At 64.2% G+C, this 12,812-nt stretch overlaps 1 protein-coding gene across 1 annotated transcript; it reads left to right on the forward strand.

Moving 5' to 3' along the window:
• Positions 1–493: 493 nt before the first annotated feature.
• TNS4 (tensin 4) lies at positions 494–11,346 on the forward strand. The gene is made up of 12 exons (XM_054176735.1): positions 494–1,009; positions 4,222–4,606; positions 4,797–5,212; positions 6,025–6,111; positions 6,607–6,726; positions 7,069–7,161; positions 7,511–7,588; positions 8,080–8,151; positions 9,501–9,669; positions 10,368–10,436; positions 10,649–10,675; positions 11,217–11,346. The coding sequence occupies exons 1-12, from the start codon at positions 523–525 to the stop codon at positions 11,344–11,346; spliced, it is 2,133 nt and encodes a 710-aa protein (XP_054032710.1). The 5' UTR covers positions 494–522.
• The last annotated feature ends 1,466 nt before the right edge of the window (positions 11,347–12,812 follow it).

The raw sequence follows: 12,812 nt of genomic DNA on the forward strand, positions 1-12,812 counted from the left end.
GGCGGGCACGGCCTGGCAGCTGCTCTGTCCCCCGCTGCAAGCCCACCCCGGGGGGCACCTTTGCCTGCTGTCACCTCTGGGGATGGCGTCCGAGGGTCCCCGCAGCAGCTCTCAGGGACGTTCGGTGCTGTGCTTGCCCCGGAGGATCGGCACTGGGCAGACCGCGGGGGTGAGGCAGGGGCCGGGGCAGCTGCTGCGCGTTAAACCCTCCCTGCCCTTGCCCAGCTGAGCTGTGGCACCGGGAGCCGAGGCTGGGGGTGGGCAGAGAGGCAACCCAGGAGCTGTTGTTTAGTCAGGAGCCGAATTCCAGCCCCGCGCTCCAGATCCCGGCGCTTTATCGACTCCTCGCTGGAGTCGGCTCCTGCCCCGGGCTCTGTAACCGCTCCTCTCGCTCTGCATTCCTCAGATTCCTCTGCTGCTTCAGACGCTGCACAGGAGAAGGGCTCTGAGGTCCCTGCTGAAGGAGGGCAGGCGAGGAGGAGGAGGAGGAAGGTTTCCCGTGGACTCCAAAGCCCCCGCAGCATGTCGCAGGTGCTGCAGAACCATGTGCTGCGGGTGGGCCAGAGCGTCTGCGTCTCCTCCCGGGAGAAAAGCCACAGCCTGAGCCCGGCAGGGTACCCAGGCTGCCCTGCCCTGCCCATCCAGTGTGTCTACTACTCCAGGGAGAGCTGGGCCAGCGCCCCCTCCGTGGTGCCCACCAGCAGCACACGGCTGCGCCCCGGTGCCCGGCTGGGTGCTGCCCACCCGGTGCTGGCCTCGCCGGGCACCTCTGTGGAGACCCCCACGGCCCCCTGCCAGCCAGAGGACGAGGAGGAGGAGACCAGCACGGATGCTGAGGCTCACCTGGTGTCTCCTACCTTGGACATCTCCATAGAGAGCCTCAACCAGCTGATCCTAGAGATCGATCCAACCTTCCAGCCGCTGCGCTGCGAGCCGCCGAGGGAGGAGCTCCAGCCTGCTGCCCAGGGCGACGCTGCTGCCACCAGGAAAGCTGAGCCGGAGCCAATAGGTGAGGCCAGAGGCAGGACAGACCCCGGGGCAGCCACCTGCAAGGGGCAGAGTGAAAGCTCAGAGAGCAAAGGTTTGGCCACGCACCAGCCCCAGTGGGCAGGATGAGGCCCTGTGCTCCTGAGGAGGGCTGGCCGTGGGCACTGGTGACATCCCCCAGTGGGGTCAGCGTGGGCTGCTCTCTCCTGACACCCAAGCTTCACATCCAGGAGCAGCAGAGGCTGTGCCAGGCTCTCTGCCTGGCTCACACGCTTAGGTAGCCCCAGGCTGCCCACTTGTGCCCAGCCCGGCAGGACGCCAAGGGAAGCAGGGAGCAGAGCCTGGGCTCAGCCTGGGGTTTGGTGCCCTGGCTTTGGAGGACACCTCTCTCATTAGCAAAGGGACCTGCAGCTCTCAGCAGATGCCTAACCCAAGTTATTGCTGCCAGTGACCAGGGGCAGGCACTGACCTCGGGATGCGATGCCAGGACCCTCGCGGCGGAGCCTTGCCCAGGGTCAGCTCTGCCCTGTGGAAGCACCAGGATTGGAAGGCAGATTCCAAAGCCCTGGGCCAAGGTACTGCTCCTGGCACCACCACCCCACTGACACCTCCCCAGGGCTGTGCACTGCTCCAGCAGCACACCTGGCACAGGCTGGGCACAGCACCAGCAGAGTGCAGCAGCCCTCTCTCCCTGCTCCCATGCCTGGGGGCTGCTGATGTGACCCCTCTGGCAACACTGCCCTGGCATCCCCTGGCATCCCCTGAGCCAAGGCTCTGCTGCCTGTGCTGCTCCTGACCCAGGCACTGGCCCCTGGCTCTCCTGCAGTGTGAGAGCTGCAGAGCTCTCCCTGCACAGGGGGACACCAGCAGGCAGCACCCTGCAGGCAGCTGCAGAGGCTCAGGGGCGGTGAGGACAGCCCCGGGGTGTGCTCAGGTGCCTGAGGGCCTCCCCCCTCCCCCGGTGTCTGTGTCCCTAGGCACGGAAATACCTTGAAATCCTGAGCCAGGCCTCTTCCCAGAGGAAAGGCAAATGAGAGGATGTGGAAGGCATGAGAAAAATCCTCTTCTCCCTGAGCCCTCATGAGCAAGGAATGCAGGGCTGGAGGAGGACAAGGTGCAGGTCCTGCAGCACCAGGCAGGTGGGGAGAGCCCAGAGCCCTGTGCTGCTGCTCCCACTTCACCCCAGCTGGCCCTGTGGAAATGCTTCCATCCATCCCCTGCCTCCCTCTGCTCCCCTGGCTGTGTGTGTGGGGGGGTCCTGCACAGAGCCCCACAGCCTCTCCTTTGGCCTAAGGTCTAAAGTCCCTGCAAGCAGCCACTTGATGTGAGGGCTGGCAGGAGGCTGCTGGTGCCCAGAGCCCGAGAGAGAGCCTTGCTGTTGTCTGCTGGAGCAGCTGCTGGAGCAGCAGGAGGCACCTCCAGGAGTCCCCAGCCCCCCTGGAGAGGAGGAGAGCATCACTGCTTGCGTGGCAGCTGGGCAGCTCCTCGCAGTGCTTTTGCCACTCCTTGATGCTGAAGAAGTTGCCAAGGTCCTGAGCAAATATTTGAGGTTTAACCACACCTGATAAGCAGCAGAGAAGGCAGAGAAGCAGGAGGCAAAAGGCTCTGTTTGCCCAGCACACAGAGGCCTTTCACTTAGTTCTTCCACAGCCCCAATCCCATCCCCATTTCTCTGCTCCTTTTGACAGGGACTTGGACAAAAAGCATCAGGCCAAGAGCTTGCTGCAAGGGTTTGCCCCCTGGCACCAGCCCCACACAGCTCCAGAACCTCTCCAGGCTCTGGAGGGGCTGCTGCTGGTGCCAGTGGCAGTGGGGTGCTGGGGGGGACAGATGCAGCTGTGCAGGGTCCAGCTGTGTCCCCACTGGGACCAGCCCTGGCTTACCTGGTGCCTCCTTGGCATCTCCCTGCTGGCTGTGCCAACCCAGCCCCAGGCAGGGGTCGGTGGAGGGAAGGGGCTCAGAGAGTAACTTTGGTGCTTCTGCTGCTGCTGGAGCTCTGTGCCCCAGAGCTTTGGCTGTGCCTGGCAGTAACCAAGGCCTGCAGCCCTGGACAGCCCCCCAGCTGCTCTGCCCTGGGCAGTTCCTCACTGCCAGCTCCCAGGGCACTTCACATCCACTGCCAGGGAGCTCAGGGCTGCTGGGAGCAGTTTGCCACTGCTGCAGCTGAAAGCTTTTCCTCTGTCCAAGGAACACCTCTGAGGTGAGAAACTTCCCTGAACTCCATGGCAGGGCAAGAAGCAGGAGCTGGAAACAAAGCTGGGCAGGTTCAGGCCTGTGGGGAGGCACAGGCAGGGCAGGCACCAACCACCCAGCAGCTCCCCTGCAGCTCAGGAGTTTGCCATGGCTGCAAGCCCTGAGCTCCAGCCTGAGAGCCTCTTGCTAAGGGCTTCTCCTAGCTCAGCCAGGACTGATGCCCAGGGCCTGGCCTCCATCGGGCACCTGGGGTGCCAGGCACCCTCTTGCCCTGGCTGTGGGGCTTCACTGGAGCTCCTGGGGCAGGTGATGCTCTGCCAGGTGTGTGCCCATGAGGATCATGGCAAGGAAAGAGGGCAGGAGGAAACCCACAGCAGGGCACAGGCTCTGCCTTGGCAACTAAAGCTCTGAAGAGAGTTGTGCAGGGTGGGAGAGGGGGAGGGGGAGCAGCCTGCCCCTGCCCTGGGCCAGAGGTGACAGCTGGAGCCTTGTGACTGCCCTTTGCCTCCTGCTGCACAGCCGTGGTGCCAGTGGTGCAGGTGCCCTGGGTGATGTGGGTGGCACAATGGCTGTGCCTGGGGGCCGAGTGATGCCCCCCGTGCTCCTCCACACCCTGCAGGGCCATGCACTGCTGCCATGGGCACCCCCGAGCCTGCTGCCGTCCCCGGGGGGGCAGGCAGATGTTTTTCTCTTGAGTCAGGCACCAGCAGAGCAGCTGCAGGAGGAAACTCCCTCCTCTGGCTGCAGGTCTGGGCAGGCAGGGGCTGTGCAGCGCTGGGGGGGCTGTGCAGGCAGACAGGACCACGGCTAACCTCTCTCCCTCCCCTGGGAGCCTGCCAGCGCTGGGGTGGGTCCCTGGGGCTGGGCGTCTGTGAAGAAATCAGCCCTTGGAGGGTCTCAGCCAGGGCTGCTGGTGGGCCATGGGGGTCTCCCTGCAGAGCCTGGGGTCCTCCCCCGGGCCCTGTGTGGGGGGCAACCCGGAGCCCGGAGCAGCGGAGCCGCGCTGAGCCCCCGGGGCTGAGCTGCTCTCTCTCCCTGCAGACATCAGCTGCACCGAGCCGGCAGCGGGGCCCGAGGGCTGCCCCAGCCCCTCCACCACCCCCTGCTCCAGGTCCCCCCAGGGCAACGGCTTCCTGCCCCACCAAGGGGGGCTCCGAGGCACCTACGGCACCGGAGGCAGCCTGGTTTTCTCCAGCCCATCCGCACCCAGCAGCCCCAGCCCGGGCGCTGCTCCCTCCCCGCCCCGCGGCGTCGCTGTGCCCCAGCCGTGCCCAGCCGGACAGACGGACAGCATCTGCTACGGCACCTCCCCGGGCTCGGACGGCCTGCTGAAGCCTGTGCAGGTGGTGAAGGCCCAGCAGAGGAGCAGCTGGGTCTCCATGCTCTCCACCAGCCCTGGCTCAGACACCAGCTACGTCCTTGGCAGGTAAATGCCACCTCCTGTGCCACGCTCGGGTTGGGCATGGGGATGGGAAGGGCATGGAGGGGGTCACCCCAAGTCCCACTGCCCAGGACCTCGTTCCTAAGGCCGGGGGTCGATGCCCACAGGGCTGGCGTGGTCCTGGGTGGGCTGTCCCCACTGACCTCCCCCTGCTCTCTCTCTCTCCCTCCTGCAGCAGCTCCCATTCGCTCCTCACTGACGACTCAGACGCCCACCCTGCTGCCTGCCCATCCCCTGCCAGCTCCCTGGGCAGCCCCTGCCCACCCTCCCCGAGCATCAGGGCTCACTCTGGAGAAGCTTTTGGCCTGAGTCCCCAGCAGCCCAGGGCAGCCTGCTCCACCAAAGCCAACACCTCCCCAGCCCAGAAGGGCCAGGCCAGCAGCTGCCCCCCCTCCATCCTCAACTCCGCGGGCGACATCCCGGTGCTGCTGGTGAACGGCTGCCCGGAGCACGGAGAGGAAGCTCCCAGGCTGGCCAAGAAGCCCCCAGCCGCTGCCAAGCAGACCTCTCCTCCCGGCTGCAGCCCCACCCTGAGGCTCGGCGGCCTGAACAATGCTCTGTCGGCTCCAGCGCTCTCCTGTGTCCCTGACAGTAAGTCCCCTCCATGCCCCTGGGCAGCGCCGGGCAGGGAAGGAGCTGCAGACCCAGCTGGATGCCAGGAAGCGAGGAGCAAATCCCACTTCACACTGCCTCACGGGCACGAAGGACAGGAGGTCCTGGCTGGAGCTGGAGAGCTTTGCTGTACCTCCCCAGGCTGCAGGCTCCCAGGCTGGGGATGAGCCTGCACTGCCTGTGGCCCCGGGACAGGGGACCCCCAGCAGGCAGAAAGGCTCTGCCCCCCCGCAGGAGGTGCAGTCATTGCTAGCACCTGAGGGTGGGACCCAGCTTTGCATCACCCAGTGCTTGTCTGGGGGCCCAGAGTGGGTGGGGAGGAGGGGACAGGGCTGCAGCTTGCTCTGGAGGACACCACAGTTCCTAAGGTCCCCATTCAGGGGGGGACAATGAGGTCCTTGTTCTCTGGAGGAGATGAGCAGAGGCAGCTCTCAGGGCAGAGGCTTTTAATTGGGATTCTTATGGGACCAGCAGGAGGACTTTGTGGGTCAGATCCTGAGCTGGTGTAAACCCCCACGGGCCCGTGGACTTGTGCAGGGTCGGGCAGACTGGCAGTGCTGAGGGATTCCATCTGCTGCCTCTCTGTGCCCCAGCACAGCCTGCCAAGAGAGATAATTATGTGGGGAATGAATTATTCTGAAGGGAGGAAGCTCTGCTCAAAAGGGTTAGAAAAAAAACACAACAAAAACCTTTCAACCTTGGCCAGCCTGAAAGAGAAATCTCCCTGCCAGGGCTGGGGCTGCTCTGAAGGGCTTTCAGGGCCCACACTGACACTGTGAGGTCTCTTGCAGGTCCCCTCAGGGCTGGGCAGCCCACCATGAAGTTTGTGATGGACACATCCAAGTATTGGTTCAAGCCGAGCTTAACGAGGGACCAAGGTAAGGCTGCAGGGCTGCCCCCGCCCCCAGGGCTGCTCCCCGCGGCGCCTGGCTCCAGCTCTTGCCCGTCCTGAGGTCCTGCGTGGACTCTGCTGGCAGTCTGAAGTATTCTGGGGGCTAACAGGCATGGAGAGACCCCCCCAGAGGTGCTGGGGGAAGGTTCAGTGTGCCACAGCCCCTCCGTCCCCTCCCCAAGCCCAGCAAAGCTTCTCCTGCCTCTGACGCTGCTGCTGCTGCCGCCCAGCACGGCCCCGGGTGGGTGCTGCGTGCCCTGGGGACCGCAGAGACCCCCAGCACCGAGCTGGGACCCCTCAGTCCGCAGGGGGTGCCCGCAGCAGGGACTTGCAGGTCCTCAGCAGACGCTGCCGGCAGCTCCTGGCTGCTGCCGGGGGAGGGCTGCGGGAGGGCTCCGGGAGGGCTGCGGCCGGCAGCGCAGCGCAGCACGGAGGTCTCCACCTGTTTTGCTTGGCTGAGCCTCTGCCTGTGCTTTGACAGCCATCCAGCTGCTGCGGGACAAGGAGCCAGGCACGTTCGTGGTGCGGGACAGCACGTCCTACCGGGGGTCCTTCGGGCTGGCCATGAAGGTTCCCAGCGCTGCCCCCAGCAGCCAGACAGGTAGAGGGGATGGGGAAGGTGGGTGAGGAGACACTGGGACAGGGAGGCTGTGGCTGCCTCCTCCCTGGAGGTGTTCAAGGCCAGGCTGGGTGAGGCCCTGAGCAGCCTGGGCTGGGGGGAGGGGTCCCTGCCCATGGAACTGGCTGATCTTGAAGGTCCCTTCCAACCCAACCCATCCTGGGATGCTGTGACTGAGAGAAGCTGCAGCTGGGAGATGCTGGTCCGGGAGTGCCCTTCCCACCCCTGCACAGGGGCTGGCACCACAGAGCAGAGCCTTGGTGGGCTGGGGAGGGGTGAACCAGCAGCTGTGGTGCCTGACACCGCCCTGGGTCTCACCTGCAGGGGATGGCAGTGGGGACCTGGTTCGGCACTTCCTCATCGAGTCCTCTGCCAAAGGAGTGCACCTGCGAGGGGCCAGCGAGGAGCTCTACTTTGGTAAGGGCAGTGCCAGGGCCTGCTGCGGTGCCAGGGCCTGCTGCAGCCCCAGCAGCTGCTTCCAGAGCCCCTGGAGGCACCACCCAGCACCGAGGCTGCTCCTCAGCTCTGCAGTGCTGGTGCTCAGCCCCCAGCTCCTGCCCCACTGCCCTGCCAGCGAGGCTCTGGCAGTGGGCTCCAAAATAGGAACGTGGGATGGGGGTTGGAAAACCTCTGTTGGCCCCAAAGAGTCCAGCTGGGCCTCCTCTCCCCCGCTTCTAGCTGCCTGGGACACTGCTGGGGGGGCAGAGGTGCAAGGGTGGGAGGTCTCAGGACCAGGACCCCCCCCAGCAGCAGTTCTGTGTTGCAGGAAGCCTCTCTGCCTTCGTGTACCAGCATGCCATCACCCCCCTGGCACTGCCCTGCAAGCTGAGCATCCCCACCAGAGGTAGGTGCTGGGGGCAGGAGAGATGCTCCAAATGGTTCCCCCCTGCTGAGCTGGGGAGGTGGGAATGGTCCTGCAGTGGGCAGGGGGTGAGCTGCCCAGGTGCCCCCACAATGGGGCTGGCTGCCCTGGCTGGAGGTGGGGCAGGGACCTGCAAGAGCTGAACCAAGAACAGCACAGTGGTGACTTCTGCTGGGGCTGGAGAGTGGTCAGCAAGGAGCAGGAGACCACTGGGCAGGGGCAAGGAAAGGAGGAGTGGGGAGATGGGAGATGAAGAGCCAGGACCTTCGAAGGTCCCTTCCAACCCAACCCATTCTGTGGTTCTGTGACAAGAGGAGGGGGTGGAGGACAATTAAGTTAATTACTGCTCTCAGCCCCTTTGGTTTGAGTGGCCCCTGAGCCTCTGGGCCTCTTGTGAGAGAAGGGATCAGCACCCAGCACAGGGAGGTGGCACAGAGCAGCCTGACCTGTGCTCCTGCTTCTCATTTGTGCAGACCTTGCTGATGCAGAAGACAGCTCTGAGGGTGCCACGGAGCCCACGCTGGCCCCACTGAAGCAGGCTGCTGGTGAGCAGAGGAGCAGGTCCCCACGGGCCCCATCCTGACCCCATCCTGACCCCATGCCCAGCAGAAGCTGGGAATGCAGGGAGCTGTGCAGGGCACCCAGAGCAGCTGGGGGTGCTGGTGCCACATCCCCCTCCTGGCTTCCTCACCAGGCTGGGGGAGCCTGCAGGCTCTTGGCACACCCTCAGCTCATGGCCTGCAAGGGAACCTGAGGGGTTGGGTGGAAAGAGACTTCAGGTCCTCGTGGTGGTAGGGTAAGGCCTGAAGTGACAGCTCCTGAGCTCCCAGGGCTGCTCAAAGACCACCACAGACCCCAGAGCTTTAAACAGCCTCTGAGCCTCTCTCCTGGCTGGCCTCAGTCAGTGTTCAGCTGATGGCTGCTGGAGATCTGGAGGCTCTAGGAGAGGGAAGGGTTAATGGAGGGCGGGGGGGAGGTCGTTAAATCACAGAGAGACCTCCTGGGAGACAATGGACCTGCTCGGCAGGACGAGGAAGGGTCTTGGCTTCTCCCTCCTGCAGCGGTGGGTGGGCTGCAGGGAGAGCAGCGCTGCTGTGTGAGCTGCCCTGGGTGACCCTGCTCTGGCAGGGGGCTTGGACTGGAGGAGCTTTGGAGGTCCCTTCCAGCCCCTAACACTGAGCAGAGAGCAAGGGGCCAGGAGCCCACTCGGGGAGGGGTGGGGAGGGGGCCAGGAGCCCACTCGGGGAGGGGTGGGGAGGGGGCCAGGAGCCCACTCGGGGAGGGGGCCAGGAGCCCACTCGGGGAGGGGTGGGGAGGGGGCCAGGAGCCCACTCGGGGAAGGGTGGGGAGGGGGCCAGGAGCTGCTTTACATTGATGGAAATTCTGAAGAAGGAGTTGGCCAGCAGAAAGGTTTCGTTTGACCCAGCAGCTCAAGCAGCCTCAAATGTCATGTTCCAGGTTGGCCTTCAGCCCTCTGCTGGCCTGGGGGTGGGGGGTGGGGGGGGTTCTGCTTTTCATTAAAGGAAATATGCAATAAACAGAGCAAAAAAGAGAGAGAGAGAGAGGGAGAGAGAGAAAGCCCAAAGTGACATTTGGAGAGCGGAAATGAAAGCCTTGGACCTTCCCAGCAATTAGTGCAAGGAGCTGAAGCAAAGCAAAGATCAACCCCTGAGGAATTTCTGAGTCACCAAACCCTTCGGGGGTTTTGGTTTGGTTTGGTTGTGTTTTGGTTTGGTTTGGTTCACCAAAACAACTGCCAGAGCTGTGGCCAGGTCTGCATCTGATGATGATGATGATGATGATGATGCTTGCTGGGAGCCAGCTCTGGCCCTGCTGCCCTGGAGGAGCCAGCGTGAGCCCCACGCTGAGCCAGGCTCCCTGCTGCCCCTTGCAGTGTGCAACGTCCTCTACCTCAGCTCTGTGAACGTGGAGACCCTGACAGGAGCCCCAGCCATCCAGAAGGCCATTTCCAGCACCTTCGAGCTGGAGCCCCTCCCCACGCCCACCCTGGTGCACTTCAGAGTGACCGAGCAGGGCATCACCCTCACCGACATCCAGAGGAAGTACGAGCTGCCTGGGGGGCTCAGCGGGGGGGACTCAGCGGGGGGAGGGGGTCAGCGGGGGGGGGTCAGCGCGGGGGGCTGCCGTGGCCAAGGGCTCTTTGGGTTCACAGAGTGGATTGGGTTGGAAGGGACCTTGAGGGTCTCCCAGCTCCCCCCTCCCCACCCCGGCACTGGCAGGGATGCCTCCCCCTAGCCCAGGCTGCTCAAGGCCTCCTCCAACCTGGCCAGCTGGGGCTGAGGTGCAGGGCAGAGCTGGATGGCTCCTGGAGGGGCAGCTCACCTGAGACCCCCCCCCAGCTGCCTGCCCTCCTCCCAGCCTGCTCCCCTGCAGCACGGCAGGGGCCGGCCGGCTGGGGCAGAGCCGGGCTGCAGGGCAGGGCTGGGGTTGAGCTCTGCTGCAGCACAGTGATGCTGCCCGGCGTGGGGGCTGGGAGGAGCATCTCGGCGGTGGGAGCCAGGAGCTGGCTGAACCCAAGAGCTGCCAGCACCTTGCCAGCTGCCAGCATAGCCTCCAGCCCTGGGGAGCTGCATCCTCACACCTCCTCTCCCACCCTCCCTGTCCCCCCCCCCCCCCAACCCAGCAGCCACATTCCAAGCAGGGTTTGGATTTGCAGACCCCTGGTTTTGCTGCTCCCCCTCCCTCCCCCAGCTCTGCCCAGGCACTTCCCCCCCCAACCCCTCACTCTCCTGCCCTGCAGGGTGTTTTTCAGGAGGCACTACCCCCTGGCTGCCCTCAGGTTCTGTGGGATGGATCCTGAGAACAGAAAGTGAGTTGGGGGCTGCTGTGGGGGCTGAGGGTCTCAGGGCTGCTGCTGGGTGCTGGATTCCCCACGGTTCCCAGCACTGCTCTGCTGCTCACATCCCAGACCCCTGCCCCGGGCTGGCTGCAGCAGGGTTTAGCTAAAGCTAAGCCTTGGCTTTGCAGCTGCTGGAATGAGGCAAAGCTCAGCCTCTGACAACCCCAATTCTCTTCCCTCAGGTGGCAGAAGTACTGCAAGTCCTCGAGGTGAGACCTGCGTGGGGACACAGCTGGGATGTGCTGGGGGGGGCCGGGGGGTTGGGTGCTGCCTTGGCCCATCCTGGCCTCTCCAGAGGCTGCCCTGCAAAGCTCTGAGAGCAGCAAAGAGTCAAAGCTTAAAACTGAAGTGAGCAAAGGGAAGGTGGAGGCAGGATGAGGAGGCACAGATGGGAGAAGCTTTGGGGGGGGGTTGCACTGTGTGGGCTTTGCTGGGAGGCTTGGCCAAGCCCAGCCCTCCACATCCCCTGCTGTAGAAAGCCCTCATCCAAATCCAGCCCTGCTCAGGGCTCAGGAAGGGAGTTTCTGTCTGGCTCTACCTTGTGTCCAGGAGACTGCTCCCAGCTGGGGAAGCTTTGCCAGAAACACTTCTCAGGGCTGCTCTGCTCCCAAGGAAACAAAACGTGACTGGGGAGCAGGCCAAGGTGGAACTGCTGGGGCTGGGGCTTGGCTTGGTGGCTGGGGCTGCTTTCAGCCCATTCCTTTGCATTCCTGGGTGCAAAACTGATTCATCCTCTCTTCTTCCTCAAAGGATCTTTGGGTTTGTGGCCAAGAGCCAGACGGATTCCCAGAACCTCTGCCACCTGTTTGCGGAGTACGACAGCGTGCAGCCCGCGGCGCCGCTCCTGCGCCTGCTCTGCCAGCTCCTGCCAGGCCCATAGGGGACACCAAGCCCAGGGCAGCTCGGGGCTGGCAGCTGCCTGCATGCTGCTCAGCCTCTCCTGCTCACCTGGCCCTGCTCCTGCGCTGCCTGTGGGCAGCAGCTCCTATTTACCTCGGCTGGTTGGGCAGCGTCGCGCTGAGAGTCCCAGTCGCGCACCGTGAGCTCTGCTGGCAGCAGATCTTCCTCCAGGACCCTCCCCGAGGCTTCACGGGGCAGTGCCACCCACGGGGAGCTGTGCCAGGCTGGGAGCAGGGCTGCAGGATGGGAGCTGTGCTCACCATACAGAACTGCTGCCTGCCTCCCCCTCCCCTTGGCTTCGGAGCACCGCGGGGACCACAGCAGGGGATGCTGGCACCCAGGGTGCCCAAGTTCGGTGGAGCTGAGCTCCTACCTTCAGGGCTCAGCCCTGACCCCCCCCACCCCCAGTGCCACAGGAGGGGAGGGCAGGGGGTGGAGCCCCCCTCAGCATCAGGAGGAGTTTTGTACATCAAAGCCTATAAAATCACCAAGCCTGGGTGGAAAATCTTCCTTCCCTGGAGGGGGGAGGCAGAAAGGTCAGCGCAGGGAGGCTGTGCCCGGTGCTGCTGCAGCCTCCTGCCCTCTGCTGCAGAGCAGGGCCGAGGGTCCCAGGCCAGCTCGAGCTGAGAGGGGCAGCAGGGAGGGCTGAGAGGGGCAGCTGACATTTGCATGACAGTAAATGGGTGCGGGGGGGCTGGGCCGGATCCTCAGCTGACGTAAACCGGCCTGGCCCCGGGGCCGGGGCCGCTGTGCTTTACACCAGCTGGAGGTCCAGCCCTGGCTGTCAGCTCAGAGTGGAGCAGAGCAGCTCCCAGCCCACCAAGGTTCATCTGCTTGGGCCCTGCCTCACCTGGTGCCTCTGGTGGCTGAGTGTTGCCCCCTGTGCCACCAAAGCCTGCTCAGGGGCATTCTCCTGGCACCTGGGGGCACGGTGGGATGGGCACGGGGGTGGTGCTGGTGGGTCGAGGGTTGGACCTGATGGACTTTGAGGTTTTTTCCAACCCAAGCAATCCTCAGCTTCTATGATTTGCCTCACCATGAGCCCTGCAGAGCTGGCAGTGGCCAAAACACTTTGCTCTGCCCTCAAACACTGAGTGGTGCCCACCTGGCACAGAAAGCAGCAGCCACCCTGGATGGGGAACCTCGTGGAGCCCTTTGGGGGGGATCACACTGCAGCCCCCCCAGCCCTGCTCCCCTTTGTCACCAAACCTACCTCCTTCACAGGGTTTGTGCTCCTGCCACAGCCAGGAGGGACTGGGCCCATGGCTGCTTTGGCTCACTCTGGGATGGGCATTTGCCCCTCTCCAGGCACCAGCTTGCTGCAGAGGGCAACTTGTAGTTCATTTCAAACCCTTCCCCAGCTCAGAGTGGCTGGGGACAGGTCAGCCAAACCCCCCTGGATTCAGGAAAAAACCCAACAACAAACAGTTCTCTGAGCTCCTGGTG

The sequence above is a fragment of the Dryobates pubescens genome, chromosome 36 (genome assembly GCF_014839835.1).
Source record: "Dryobates pubescens isolate bDryPub1 chromosome 36, bDryPub1.pri, whole genome shotgun sequence".
In the NCBI taxonomy this organism is placed as follows: Eukaryota; Metazoa; Chordata; class Aves; order Piciformes; family Picidae; genus Dryobates; species Dryobates pubescens.

What these genes read in the sequence shown, in the direction of transcription:
- TNS4 (XM_054176735.1), top strand. Translation starts at nt 523, where the DNA reads ATGTCGCAGGTGCTGCAGAACCATGTGCTGCGGGTGGGCCAGAGCGTC. An exon ending in GCTGAGCATCCCCACCAGAG is followed by an intron (nt 7,589 to 8,079) that starts GTAGGTGCTGGG and finishes TCATTTGTGCAG; the next exon opens with ACCTTGCTGATGCAGAAGAC. An exon ending in ATGGATCCTGAGAACAGAAA is followed by an intron (nt 10,437 to 10,648) that starts GTGAGTTGGGGG and finishes CTCTTCCCTCAG; the next exon opens with GTGGCAGAAGTACTGCAAGT.